The sequence below is a fragment of the Notechis scutatus genome, chromosome 2 (assembly GCF_049901735.1).
Source record: "Notechis scutatus isolate UNSWTSFEM ecotype Mainland chromosome 2, rNotScu1.2, whole genome shotgun sequence".
NCBI classification, from domain to species: Eukaryota; Metazoa; Chordata; class Lepidosauria; order Squamata; family Elapidae; genus Notechis; species Notechis scutatus.
In genome coordinates, this window is record NC_142010.1 from 244,456,614 (window position 1) to 244,472,483 (window position 15,870).

A 15,870-nucleotide genomic window follows, 5' to 3' on the forward strand; every position below is an offset into this window, starting at 1 on the left:
TTAAAAGTTATTAATACTAAGAAAAATGTCCTATAATCATGGTTATGAAAATAGACATAATAAATTGCATGCAGCCCAGTCGTGAATATTTTTCATGCTCAGGTCTTATGTCATATTTGAACCCATGCAATCAAATATAAATTTGGTTGTAATCACCTCATTTTCTAAAAGATAATTCTTCCTTTGTGAACTATTATTGAAAGAGGCATTAAGCATCTGGAAATATGTGTTTCTAGTTCAGACTTTACTGATTTTAGTAACTAGAATGAACAATTGTGCTAGGTCTTTAAATTCTCATGATTGATCTTGAGAGATAAAGAAGAATGGAAAAAAGCATAGAAATAACTGTGTTTCTATGTATTCAACCAATGCCATTGCTCCCAGTATGAAAAAACACCTTGCAAACTATCTCAATTAAATGCATAGATTTCTATATCCATTGCTGAATTGTAGTTCAGCCTCTGCAACAATCCATAGAAGCTATGGAGGCCCTCAGAGGTGTATAGTGGACTTCAAAATGCCCCCAGGTTGGGAATGAAACAGGGGTGTCTATCACACCCCCATCATCCCACCCAAGAAAATACATTTCTGATATGGCATGCTTAAATGAAGGCTCTGAATAGAATCACACACACACACACCAAGATTTAACAGCACTGGAATTACAGGATCTGAAATACACCTGGAAAAAAAAATGCCTGAAGGAGCAGCACTATCTGAGCACTTAAGATTTCAGGATTTCTTTTCAAACATTTTATTTTATGTTTCTTATTCATATGTCTTGAACCAAAGTGAACATTTCAGGGAACAGGATTATTAAAATAGATAAATTATCTTGGATTTGATAAAGTTAGGCTATCAAATTTTAGTTCATAGATATTTGTGTGCCGTGAAAGCATTCCGAATAAATTTATAAATTCCATCAAATTAGAATCCCAAAATAGGATATAGTCCTATAATCTTATGAGTTCTGTATCAAACAGATGTTTTGCTATATATTACCTAAAGGGGCTGAAGGAGAGGAAGCTACAGGCAGTTGTTCTAATTGCATAGTCAACTCTATCCAAAGATTTTAATATATATTAGCGTGTATATGTATGTCTATGTGTTTGTGTGTTTATACAGACATATACATACATAAACATACACACATATATGGATGATACAAACACCTATGTACATGGGTGTATGAACAAATAATCATATACTTTTGTACAGTGGTGGGATTAAAAATTTTTTTACTACCAGTTCTGTGGGCATAGCTTAGTGGGTGTGGCAGGGGAAGAATACTGCAAAATCCCATTCCCTCCCCATCCCACTAACCTGCTTTCCAGCTCTATTCTCCTGTGAAGGGCAACAACAGAAGACCCAGCTGATCAGCTGGGACTCGGGAGGCAGAGAATAGATGGGGGCAGGGCCAGTCAGAGGTGGTATTTGCCGATTCTCTGAACTACTCCAAATTTCCACTACCAGTTCTCCAGAATTGGTCAGAACCTGCTGAATACCACCTCTGCTTTTGTAATACATATGTAGCATTTATCTTTCATATATGAAAATGCATTATAAATTCTGAGAGCTTTGTATACTTGCTTGTTGTCCTTTTGAGGGAAGAAAGTTCGTGATGTGTAAATGCCTGATTTGAGATCATATGAATCTCAACCCACTTCTCCAAGATCTTTATTTATTTATGAAAGTTGTAATACAGGGGTGCTTCCTCTGGCTCAGAAAGCTGTTATCCTCCTAAATCTAGTTTCTTTTGTTCTGTGTTCTCAAGCATTGCTTTCTGTTCACCCTTCCTCTCCTCTTTTACAGAATAATTCCTGGGGGAAGCAGTATTCTTATGCACTCTTCAAAGCTATGAGCCATATGCTTTGCATTGGATATGGAGCCAGAGCCCCCGTGAGCATGTCAGATCTCTGGATAACCATGCTGAGTATGATTGTGGGGGCCACCTGTTATGCCATGTTTGTTGGACATGCCACAGCCCTGATACAGTCTTTGGATTCATCCCGACGTCAGTATCAAGAGAAGGTAATTTTTAGCCACAGTACTCTTTTAGTTTCAAATCTTGTTAGTTTTGGTGCTGGTCTCATGGATTCTGTTGGGACAAGTTGACCAAAAGTGGTTGTCTGAAGTAGTGAAGATTGCTGATAAATGTAGTCATCCATCAAATGACAAAAAATGAAAATGAAAACAAATAATAATTCCTTTTCAGATTTTTCTTTGCTTTCCTCAACTGAGCACTAAAATTCATTTTGAATTTGAAATAATGCAATCTGAAAGACATCATAATGCAATCTGAAAGACATAATAATTTTGTATTTCAACATGATAGTTGTGCCCAACAGATACCATTTCCTAAAATTCCCACCTCCATATTTCAGCATGAGCAAGGTAGAGTACTATCTGCAGGATATCATTTCTAGAGTGTGAATGTTAGTTCTTCAGATAATCCTTTCTGCTCTATTTAAGGATTTGTAAACCAAGGTCAGCACATTTCAAAAATTCCTGGGTATTTAAATCCCTCCCCCCGATTCACTTGAGATTAGTTTCCCAAGATTTATTGGGTAAAATTAATAAGTGCCCAACATAAGGCACAATGCCAGAAAGAATCTAAATCTATCTTTTCCTGTGTTTGAAGGATCAGTAAATGAAATGATATTCTAAATATATTGTACAAATATAAAAGTAAACACATTAATTCAATTTAATTGATTTAGGTGCCTTTAGAATGACACTAGTATAGTTCATAATATGGTAAGTAAAATAAAATATAATATAGTTCAGAAAATATAAAACCAACTAAAAATAGGGTAAGTAAAGATGATGAACCAAGCCAATAACACAGACACCATTAAACCATTCACAAGGGCCCCAGTCTTCTTCTAATGGTGTTTCAGATGTGTTTTCTGATACTTCATCTCCCAAAGTTCCTCAGTAAAGGAATAGCATATGAAATGAATTAAGCCAGCATTAAAATGAAATAATTTTAAAATGAAAAGTTCTAACTCAAGTGGTATTATATAGTTTTATTACACATACACATACACAGAGAGAGGGGGAGGGAGGGAGGGGGAGAGAGAGAGAGAGAGAGAGAGAATGTTAAAGCTTTAAATTAAATTATCATTGAGCTTGTGCATAAAAGTAATAGTATGAATAAAATAAATGCTGGATTTCATCATGTTTTCCTGCTGTGTTGCAAACTTTCCATTGAACAATATGCTTGGGGGAAAATATCTTTTTAAAAAAGCTATCTTAACAGACTTATGCAGCCATTCAAAAGATTAACTTTTATTTTTCACCCGTTTCCAGGATTATTTTGCACCAGATTTCCAAGAAATCAACCTTTCTGTGCTAGCAGTTGTTCCAAATATCAAAATTGCATATTTAAGAGACATAATGTTTTACTCTGTTTTGAGCTATGAGATTCTGAAGTATGCTACTTAGAAAAAATTATATTAGGATATTAACAATGTATGTTAAGCATACCAATTACAATGTCTTTCCAGCTTAAAGTAGTTTTACAGAAGAACCACAAACTCTGATGTTACATATGAACCTTTTTTCCCCCCACTACCTAAGAAAATTAAGGAAGAGGATAAATTGGTTCTCATTATCTATTTCTCCAGCCTGTAATAGCTATGTATTCTCTCCCCTTTTTTCCATCTTCCTGATAGCCATTGAAGAGTTGTGTTCCCAGTTTGTTTGCCTTAAAATATGTATTAAGAGCCATTGGCAGGAAAGAAAGAAGGTAGATTTTCTTGTAGAGAGGTCGTACTTATGGTAACATTTATATTGAATTCTTCTTTTTCCAAATTTGTTTTACCGTACAACAGGTGTTCAGGTTTAATTAACCTGAAGGGTTGAGAGAACTCTATCAATAATATCCATGAGGTTTTTTTAGTTGCTAGTTCCTTTCTCTAGAATAGCATTGCCCCCAAGATCCATATTGTCCTGATAGATAGTCAGAGGACTATTAAACCTGTCCATCCCAAAAGGCACTGGAGGTGGATATTTTATGAAATTATTTCTTCTTTTAATGATAATATGTTTGTCATTAATAGCATATTATTGTTCCTTGGCTAATAAATTATAAATAGTGTGTAGTTATAATTTATTTCAGTTGTTGTAAGCATTTGATTCTTTTCTTATTTGTTCTTATGCATTGCTTCAATTATGTTGAATAGCACTTCTTCCCCTCAGTGTCTGCCATGTGCTCCTCCACTGGCTTTTAACATTATTACAAAGATTATTTTAGTTAAAAATTAACAAATGGAAACATGACTACAAGCAAAATATCTGTCTCTAACATACATTTCCAATAATGCTTCTGTGGCCAACCTAGGCCTAGGAGCATTCTTGACAAAATAATAGCCAATAACTGTCTATTTAGCTAGACAATAGCTAGTTTGAAAAGGTAAAGAGAAATATGGCCAATTTTTAGAACTCATAGATCAGGAGGCATGAAATAATGTATTAATCCACAGTTCAATTGTCATTTAAAATATAAGTTAAATAACAAGATTGGTACTTATTTATTTCTCTGTTCCATGAATGAACATCATTTTGCATCTTTTGAATGTCTTGCCAACTATGGAAAATTAGATTTTGTGTGACAAAAAATAGCATCAGCATCAACTATTTATATTGTTGTTCACAGTTTTCATAATCATGCCATTTTTAAAAAAACATATTTCCTGTGATTATTCACAAAAACACTTCTTCTGTAGAAAGCATTGCTTTCTTTAAGCAGATTTGAACTGAAAATGTGTTCTTCTGCTTTGTAGTAGCCCAGCAAGGAATCAAAATTGGACTACATCATTAAAGGAGAGGAACTTTCCCTTTTCTTTATACATTTTATTAGGTTGTAAGGTATTATAAAATACAAAAGCAAATAAGTTAACAGGATAGGGGAAGGGAAAAGAGGGGGAAGAAAAGTGAGGAAGGGTAGGGAAAGGAGAAGAAAAAGAAACATTGACTTCCAACTCTATCTGTTGCATTAGAAAAAGGCATTAACAACAAATCACAACTTTTTGTTTTACCATAATAGTATGAACCAGTCATTTCTACAAAAATCTATCAGTTAATCTATGAAACCCAAAATCAAAATTTTATTTTTTTCCACATCAAGCATGAAGTTCGGAAGTGGTTTCCATGTGGAAACAAAAATATTTATGTTCTTTTGGAAGAGGAACTTTCCAAAAGCATTGTCCTAAATAAAATTACTCACTTCCATTCCAAATGAAAACTGCTGTTTTGGGGGAAAAACTCCAGGAACCAATGGGAAAAAATTGTTGTGATTCATAAGGTTGTGAAGAGTCAGGCATAACTTAGCAACTGAATGACAAATTTATTGAGTTGAAATAAGGAAATAATTATTGTTGCAATAGAAGTGTGGCTTCTGTTTCATTGCTTATGTATTTATTTGCTTACTCACTTGGACTATTTAGTTTTTGTCATATCAGTTATTTACAGCCACTTACAAAAAAACCATAAAGCCAAATTAATGAAGAATATTAAAAAAGAATTAAAATCTTCACAAGTAAAAAAAAACCTGTTCCAAAGAGGTGTTTTGAAGACTTTTTGAAAAACCAAGAATGAGGTCAGCCTTCTCAATTCAGCTGAGATTACCTTTTAAAAATTGGGACAGCGACAGGGAAAGTTTGACCCCAAGATCTCACAAGAGACAAGCCCCTGTTGCTGAACTTCCTTAGATGACCTCAGTGAACCTTGGAGATTGGACTTGGGTGGGTGTGCAGGGGTAACCATGAAAAAAAAGCCTGAAGTAACCACACTTGGGTGGGTGTGCAGGGGTAACCATGAAAAAAAAGCCTGAAGTAACCTGGAGTTATACCATTTGGGACTTCAAAGTCAATATTATGTGCTTTATCCAGAGAAATACCAGCAACTAAGAGAATGCATGCATGGTCTTTTCTGGTGCTTCCCTAGACTGCTTAATGCTGAAGTCTGTGCTCATTGAAATTCAAGGCCAGTCAGAAAGTAATACATAGAATGCATTACACTATTCAAGCATGGGTGCTATCAATCTTTATAACAGACAACAGTATTGCGTCTGGAATTATTTGCACATAAAATATATATTTTATCATCTAGCAAAATGCCCTTCTTTTATGCAGACTGTTTTTAGTTTTACAGTCCTCAGCTTGTTACCTTTCTTATGCCTTGGAATTATACTCTCTTAGGACCAGCAGACCCGTCACCTCTACTGGAAGGAAATTATGGGTGTTGTAGTCTCAAACACAGTTGATAGCTATTCTAATCTGGATTTCTAGGTACCCGAAGAGAAAGATTAGCATTTTCCTGAATAGAAACTTTCTGCAAATTAATATAAAATCTCTAAAGCAACGTTGATCTTTGTGCATTATGCAGTTGAATTGTGGTTTTCAGTTAAACTAAATCCTTTTGGAATCTGACCTTTAGTACCCTGGTTATAGAGGCATAGGAAAACTGTTCTTTCTTAGACTCAAATACCATGTCTGCTGGCATTGTAAATTAATTTTCTCCTAGTTTTCTACAGAAAAATGCATGATAAGCTCATGGCCACTGGTTTCTTCACAGCAAAATAAAATCAATAGGTAGGAAGTTTTGTGGAAATCTAAATGTACAAATTTTATCTTCTGATGCCTGGTGTCCTAGATCATTATACAGTCAGATTCTAAATGCAAAAACTAATTGACATTTGATATTTCACACATGTCAATACTTATTATGCTAGTTTATATTCTAACATTTTAATTTATATTTCAGGGAACAGCTGAATTTACTTACTGTTACCTCCTGATATAAATATCTAATTTTAATAGTTTCAGACAGCACAGAAATAATTAGGAAGCATTTAAATTGAACTTTTTTAAAAAACATCAACATGTTTTTCATCAGTTCTTATTCAATTTGTTGAAAGAGAACATCCTTCTTTAATTTATTTAGATGTTTATTTTGTATTTATTTTATTTACATACACACACATACATGCATACATACACACAAGCCCACAGATATATTCTGCTCAATTCCAGCATCTGGATAGCTGAAAACTAAATGAAACTCATAAAGTAATAAACAACAACAACATGAACCAGTTTGGTCTAGTGGTTAAGGCACTAAGCTAGAAAGCCAGAGACCATTAGTCCCAATCCTGCCTTAGCTACAAAAGCCAGCTGGGTGACTTTGGGCCATTTACTCTTTTACAGCCCAATTCAACTCACAAGGTGGTTGTTGTGGGCAAAATAGGAGGGGGAAAGTGTCTTGGATATAGGTGCTGCCTTGAGTTATTTGTAAAAATAATAAAAGCAGGATACAAATAAATAAAAAATAAAGTTATGATAATAATATAAAGAGAAAAATAGGAGGAAAATATATAGGAGAGTTAAAATCAATCTACCACCCTGACTTATGTCTCCAAATGATCTCTTAAATATCCAAGCCATTCTTGCTTTACAAAAAGGTATGTCTGGTACCCTAGAGATTTTAGCAAGTGGTATATTTCCTGGGAAAAGAAAGAGGATTCTGTTGTAATTTTCACGAAAAGAATAAGATGCTCTTGCAATTAGTTCCAAAGCAGCCAAGGAAGTTATATGCATGGATCTCCAATGTTTTGTTCTACAATTGTCCTTTAAAAGAACTGGAGCAGTATTTGTCAACCTTGGCAATGTTAAGATATGTGGACATAAACTCCACACGGTTGATGCCCATGCGTTCTTGGCTAAAATTGCCAAGGTTGGGAAACACTGCTCTAGAATTTCACAGGATTCCCAAAGCATCAGGAAGGAATTCGTCTCATGTTATTTCCCCACACCACCACCAGATTGGGAAATGGGACATTTCCTGTGTAAAAACATAATTGGCAGTGCTACCTTTAACAATACATAACTCTGAAATACTATCAACAGAAATTTGGAAGAAATTGTCAAGCATGGTGCCAATAAGGCAATCACACAGAAAATTTTGTTAGTGAAATTTTTTGGAAGAAACTGTGAAGCAGATTTTACACAGCACCAGTTTTCACAATATTGTGAAAATATTGAATATTGTCATGTGCAGCTGCTTTGAAGGGTGTAGACCAATGCTATATTCACCTACCCATGTATTCCAAAATATTTTTTTTTCCAAAATCAAATCTAAAATGCTAATGCAGCTCTTTTTTTTTTGTCACCTAAGCAGAGCGTTTGTACATTTTGTGAAAATTAAATTCAACATAAAATTAAAAAACAAAACTTTAAATCCAAGGTTTATTAAACTTGATTCAGATGAAGATCAAATTGGTCCATGTAATTATAATAATCTTTATTATGATCACTGTCCATAACAATGTGAGTTAACATAATAATTAAAAAGTTACTTTTCAAATTAAACAAATACAAAATAAGTCAGGATGTATTTTACATACAGTATAACAAAGAATAGCTACATTCAAAGGAACAAAATCATGCTGATCTAATAAAAGTGATCATACAAAGCAAAATTGTTGGGATGCTTCACCAAATAGGAAATGATAAAGCATCATATTAGAAGGCACAATGTACCAGGTTATGGATTCAGTGGTTGCTTCACAAGGACATAGCCTTAGCTCATAAATAATGTGTTTGCATTTACTCTCAAGTATAGCTGTTGGTAGGACAGTGAAATGTGCTAATGCTAATGCTTTTTTAAATTTTGAGGTTGTTCAGTTGAAGTATCTTTCCAATGTAAAAAGCAGGGGTTGGCTCGTCAAGATCTTATTCCTGGGAGAGGCAGATTGATTCATTTCTGCCTTTCCAGAGCTCTAGATGTTACTTAAGTTTTTCTAAAGCGTGGCTCTTTAAAAATGTAAGGAAAAGAGACAACATTTTTTTAGAAAATCAAAACAGAATGCTTCTTTCACTTTCAACATTTGAAAGTGTAAGATTTTTCCCAGCAAGATATCTGAAGGAGCAGTGAAATAGCAATTAGAAAAGAAAGCCACAAAATTGCCATGGGAATTTCCAACAGGTTGATGTGAAAAAGAGAGAAGCGTGAATACATATCCTCCCTGGGGTCTCATGCCAAATTTCATGGCAACATTGAGTCCAGCTCTGCCTTCTTCTTGGGTGAGCTTGCTTGACAATGACTTAATTCACTGGAGTGAATTCTAAAAAAGAGTCAGCTTTAGTTATTTACCTTTATATTTTCTCTCTTTCTTCCCTTCCTCGGAGTAGTTTTAATGATTTCTCATATTGTTCTAATAATTTTATTTTTCCATAGCATATGTTGAAAACAGAAATGGAAGCACCTCAGATTTAGTCACTGCTTTTGGATCTCCTTCCTAAATAGACCTCCCTACCCCCTACTGTGAACCTTGTAGTATAAGACTATGTTATGTAAGCTGTTTAGAATATTGCCATTGCCAGGTTGAGCACTGTCCAACAAAAGTTGTGGATTTTTAAGCTGCTTTCAGTCCCATTAATTTTATTGGCAGATAATGTCTCATATCTTTAACAGTGTTCAACCCCTACTCTGTTTTGGGGGAATTTGGTTTGAATTTTGCATAAAAGCAATTATTTGGTGGATGTACCTAGAAGTCATTAACAGTTCAGAATTAGGACAAATGTAAAACCCAGAAAAAGGCAGGGGAACTTTTGAGAGGTATCTCCTAGATGGGGCTTGCAAACCTAGCTGACTGTACCACATAGCAAAGACTGTAGGAAGTATTCCATTATTTAAGGACGTCTGCACAATATTTTCTAATTATATGGGATGCAAGGAGGAAACACAAGGAAGGTGAGAAAGTGAAAGGCAAATGAGTTCTTTGTGTCAGCTTAGTTTTGATAAATTACTGCAGGCAGTTCTCATGTAAAAGCTCCAACTGTAAGGAGAGTGTCTCAATAATAAGTAGGAGAAAGTGACAAGATGAGAGGAGCACTTAATACCTAATATGGTGCACATGTGTGATTATAGAACACAGTCAGAGCTTCCTCGAAGAGAAAGTATCTTCTTTGAAGGGACACAGAGAGAGAGATAGACTGACAAACAGACAAATATTCTTAGTGTACAGACTAGGGATAATAAAATGATGGCTAAGATGGTTCAACAAATTCAGTAAGCCAAAATTTCTTTAATATTTACTATTCATGTATTTAACACATGAGTCATCAGTTTTCTTAATTTAATTTTAATATGGGTTATAAAATAAACTGACTTTATGAACCAAAATTTCAAAAATAAATGGTTTCAAGCCAAAGCATAGTTAAATATCCAGATTTGGACACTGAATTGACTAATTCATAATTATTAACTGTGTTTAATCAAACATAGAAATAAAAGTGTCTAATTTTCTGTTTCACAGAAAGAATGAAGGCAAGACATTGAATAAATAATATTTATACAGCCTTCAAAGGATTAGCTGACTTTATAGTCCTTTCTAACTGGATCCTAGCAGAACAAACTTTTCCTTTTACTAATTCTAAAGATTTTGAAGGAGCTCAGGGCTCTTTGTGGCAGAAATTTAACCTGCTGCTTTGTAAACCAATGACACAGAGCAGCATGTTGCTGGTTTTTTTTCACTTCACTTAGTCTTTTCTCCATCAGAAAAGCTGTGCATTTGAAAGTGACAAGTTAATAATAAATGTTTCCTTTTGTCGAAGATTCTTGGATCGTCTTACTTTCATTACATTAGAAAAGAAATGCAATTATTATGTTTAAGTCTGTACACGATCTTCTTCCTGTCATGTCTAGTCTACTTCTTCCTCATTAATTACTCTTCGTAATGTCATTTAACTGAGGCTTAGTAATGAAGTTACATTTCAATAATCAATATACATAAGTTTTTCACAGCTTTCCTTTGCAATTCAGTGACTGAGAAATCAATTAAGTCTGGGTGAATCTTCTGAAGAAAATTTAGAGTCTTGCTTTCTTCCTATAAAGTTGCTTTCCCCTTTATTATCTTTTTTTCCCCTTCTAAACAGTACAATGAGTGTAATTTCATTTACTTCAAAGTAGGGGTGGGATTCTACCAGTTCACACCTATTCGCTAGAACCTATTGTTAATATTCTAAGCAGTTAGGAGAACCGGTTGTTAGAAGAAATTACTGGCCTAATCCTGTAAGGAAGGCAGGAAGGAAACATTCTGGTGTTGCTTACAGAAACTGCCTCTCCGTTAACCCTTATTACATTCTTGGCAGGACTAGACTTCCTGTCTCAGGAACCTCTCTGGAGTTTTTTTCCTCTCCTTTGCTGGTACTTTGCTTGTGTGGAGTGACCATTCAAAGTTACAATGGCACTGAAAAAAGTTTTCTTATGATCGTTTTTCACACTTAATGACTGTTGCAGCATCCCCACAGTCATGAGAGGCCAGGCGAGGAGATGCGTGCCTCGATGTGAGTGATGTTGAGTTAGCCACGCCCAGCCAGTCACATGACCACAAAGCCATGCCCACCAACTAAGCCACGCCCATAGAACTGGTTGTTAAAAAATTTGAATCCCACCCCTGCTTCAAAGGAATAAAGACTGGCTCACCCTACATTAATGATGACAACTTGGAGAGCCACAAGAGTTTTAGCTGTTAATATCAAAAAGGCAAGAGGGAATAGGATAGATCCTCCCCAACAAAGACTCTTTTTTTCTGAACCATTGTCTTCTCTCCTGAAAGCTATTCTGGAAGGGAAATATAGGAAAACCCAAAGGAAAACCAATACTGCCCCTGTGCTAGGAGTACCATAAAATCAACATCTCATGTTCTTCTGTATTGCCAGTAGGATGATTCACCATCAGTTGATAGCCCCTCTATTATTCAAATTTTCTCAACACCCTATAATTTTTATTTGCACTATCCGCAAAATAATCAAGATAAATTTATTTCTTTAAAAGTAGCAAAATTTTGCTATAGTATGGATAAGCTTTACCAACAAATGATTGCCAATAGGTCTTGTTACTAGGGGATAGTTTTGTGTTATTTGTTTTATTCAATGTACTTTTACTGGTCACTGACCAAAGTAAAGTTTCTGTTTGGCTGGCTATCTACCTATTCTCCAAATGAAAATGATAGTTTTATCGCCTTTGCTTGTCCTCAGTTATGCATTCAAGTATCCAATTCCAGCTGCAGGAAGCACTGTGTTCATATTCAATTCTGCTTGAGTAGAATTACCAGGTTAGTCCACAAACAGAGTAACAGAAGCTAAGAAAGACAGTGCTGAATGAAGTTGCAAAAACAACATCAACATCAAACCCCATTATTATTTTTTTCTGGAAAGAGTTATGAATTTGGGTAATTTCATTCTGAAAATCTAAATTTGAAAAAAAAAGGGAGGACTGAGTTTTAAATCAATAAATTATCTTAACCAATTTTCATTTTTAGATGCAGGATGAGGTTGAAAGTCAATTAGAATAATATAATATATAGTTAGACAAATGTGAGTAGTATATTTTATATTTAAACTGAATTAGAGATTGTGACTAGCTTTTAGCATCATTTTTAAACTTTTTGGTAATTTACCTTTTTTCAATTAAATTAAAATCCCAGATTATCTTACTTTTTGAAAATATTGGTTAATTTCTGTACCTTTCAATCATCCGCAATGCTTACAGATGGGTTTTGCAAGTTGATTTACTGCAAGAAGTACTTATAATTCATTCAGGAAAATCAAGTCTGTGATACACTGATTGCTTTATTATCCTCATCTCAGGCATGTGGATCTTTTATATACAGATAAGGCTGTGCATGGCTGTTTTTGAAAAATAGCTATAAAATTTCACCTAACTCATCCTAGGCTGCAGTTTCAGGATCTGAGAATCTTACTCCTTTTTCCTCTCTTTCTGATTCATATTGAGGTGGATTCGAGTTGGGGTTGTTGTTGTTTTTTTACATTTTTCTAACCCAAAACGATAATCATAACTCTCCAGCCACCTGCTGGCTACTAAATCATTGTATGTTTTAAACAGATCGATTACTATCTTGTTCCCTACTTCTATAGACTGGGAGCTGTTCAAGAGATATGTATTTTTATAATGGAAACAGTATGATGCGAAGACTGGCTGTTAGGTGACTTATGACTTCCCTTTATGTCAGTATCCATTACATCAGGGTCCCCAACCCGGTCCGCGGACCGGTACCGGTCCGCGGAACAAGCCTTACCGGGCCGCTGGTTGCTGGCGCCGCCATCTTTTTGGTAAAAAAGCAATTTTTCATCAAAAAGATGGCGGCGCTAGCGCTGGTGAGCTTTTCCGGTAGAAAGCCATTTCTACCCGAAAAAGCTCACCAGAAGCGCTGGCGCCGCCATTTTTGACGAAAAATCACTTCCGTGACGCCACCGGAAGTGATTTTCGTCAAAAAGATGGCGGCGCCCAGCTGACGCCGGAACCGGGCCGCGGCGCCAGCTGACGCCGGAACCGGGCGCAGGCGTCGAAAAGGTTGGGGATCCCTGCATTACATAACCTTTGTAATATTTCTAATGCACTCTGCAGAGCAACTGAGCTTAGCTCTCTGAATCTGTCTCTTTTCAAGCATGGCTCCTATGAACAAATCAAGATCAGCCGGCTCAGTCTCCAGTAATTAGGGCAATATTAGTCACAATACTCTCAGAGTAAATCCATCTCTTTTATAACATCTGGTATTGAAGACTAAACAGTGATCTTCCCCCATAACAACCTATAATCCCTTTCAAAAATAGGTCTTATTAATGATGACTCAGCAGATGGCTCTCTCATGTTTACAGAATATTTTTCTCCAGGCAAAAAAAAAGATTTCTTGGTAAATTTGTCATTCTTTGATAACCCAATGATTATTCTATGGGTTTTTTTTTAAACTTTTTGTTAATTTAACAATAGCAAAATTTCTGATAAAATGAACACAAAATTCCAAAATATAGGTAGAAGAAATTTTTTCTCTTTTTTTCCTTTACTATTTATTTATTAAATTTATATGTCGCCCATCTCACTCTGCAAAGCAACTTTGGGAGGCTTACACTTTACAAATTAAAATGATCAATGTTAAAATATTAACAACACTAGATACAAAACAAACAAAAACCCAGAAGCAAAAATGTTATAGTGGCAGCATCTTCCCTATTAGTTCACCAGCCAACCCCAATATAGATCACAGATTCTCAGGTTCCCAAGCCAACTGGCAAAGATTTCTTCCAATAGGTCTAAAGGGTGGGGGCAGAACTAATTTATTTATTTTATTTATTTGATTTGCCAATTGTTTACAAGATAATAAGTATAAGTGTATACATAGTTCTGAATACATGAAATGGGTACATATAAGAAAAATAAAAGAATAAGAGAAACAATAGGACAGGGACGGTAGGCACGTTGGTGCGCTTATGCACGCCCCTACAGACCTCTTAGGAAAGGGGTGAGGTCAATAGTAGACAGTCTAAGGTTAAAGTTTTTGGGGTTTGGGGAAGAGACTACAGAGTCGGGTAGAGTATTCCAGACGTTGACCACTCTGTTGCTGAAGTCGTATTTCCTGCAATCAAGTTTGGTGCGGTTTACTTTGAGTTTGTATCTATTGTGTGCTCTTGTGTTGTTATGGTTGAAGCTGAAGTATTCATAGACAGGTAGGACATTGCAATGTATGATTTTATATACCATGCTTAAGTCAGACCGAAGACGGCGTGCCTACCGTCCCTGTCCTATTGTTTCTCTTATTCTTTTATTTTTCTTATATGTACCCATTTCATTCAAGGTTTTCTAGTTCTAGAATTTCAAGTCTGGTGGCATAAGGTATTCTACAACGAGTAGAAGAGTGGAGAACTCTCCTTGTGAAGGTGGCAAGATGTTCCAAAGACTAGCAGAAAGATTCTTCTTCTAGATCCTGCCAGCTGAAACACTTTGATTGACGGGAAACCATAATATGCCCCTTTGGGTGGATGAGTGGGGTGAGCCAATCCCATTGGTGCCTCAAATAATCTTGTCCCATGCCATAAAGGGCTTTAAAGATGATAACCAACATCTTAAAATGGACCTGGAAGTAACACAGCAACCAGTACATCTTCATCATTGGTTTTGGTGGGGTGCAGACTATAAGGGAAAATAACCCAACATCTACAGAAATAATTCCTTAATTGGAAAAATTGAAAGTTTCAAAAATTGTTAAAAGCTTGTGTGTGTGTGTGTGTGTGTGTGTTTGCTCTACATAGAAAAAAAGAATACTATCACAGAGGTGTATTGGTGGTCTTAGGATATATCTTGCTGACAGCTCTTGTTTAGTGACATAACATTCAAGGAATTTATGGTATCAAACTGATTTTTTTAAAATATGGGTATATGGGTGTAAATGTATGTATTATACATCCTACACATACATGTGTAAAATTAGTAGGGGACCAAAATGTTCAAGTGGACAGGACAAATGAATAAGTGAGTGAGTCAGTGATCAATCAGGTGCAGGAAATCTTATTTTGAAATGGAATGTGTATTCTGCACTTGTACAGCTACAAATTCAGTGACCATTATGAGTTATGACAGTGCAAAGTGAAGGAAAGTTCCAGCCCTCCTGCGGTCACATGATCAAAATTTGGGTGCCTAGCAACCAGCTTACACATGCAGCCAGTAGCTGTACCCCACATTCACATGATCACCAATTGTAATTTCCCTACCCCCAAGTAAAGTCAATGGGAAATTGGCAAGGAAAGTCACAAATTGCAGGGATATATCTCTACCACACCATCCCCACAGCCTTTGTTCACTCACCTGAATTGCTCCCTCTTCCCCCTCCCTTTGCTCACCCCTCTTTTCATGGCCTCCCTTCAATCACAAACATGCACACACACTGTGCCCTCTTCCCTTGTCTTCCTCATATCACACACATCCTGCACCCTCTTTTCCACAATCTCTCTGCAATTGCACACACACAGGCCTGTCTATGGCCTGCCTATGATTACATGCACCCCATGC

The 15,870-nt window shown here is 35.8% G+C and overlaps 1 protein-coding gene across 2 annotated transcripts in view; it reads left to right on the top strand.

Moving 5' to 3' along the window:
- The window catches only part of HCN1 (hyperpolarization activated cyclic nucleotide gated potassium channel 1), a 153,597-nt gene that overhangs the window by 113,243 nt on the left and 24,484 nt on the right, over positions 1–15,870 (top strand). For both annotated transcript variants that reach the window (XM_026666324.2, XM_087958449.1), the window contains one exon: positions 1,813–2,031. In XM_026666324.2, the coding sequence (XP_026522109.1) occupies positions 1,813–2,031 (219 nt within the window). The remainder of the gene's footprint in view (positions 1–1,812; positions 2,032–15,870) is intronic.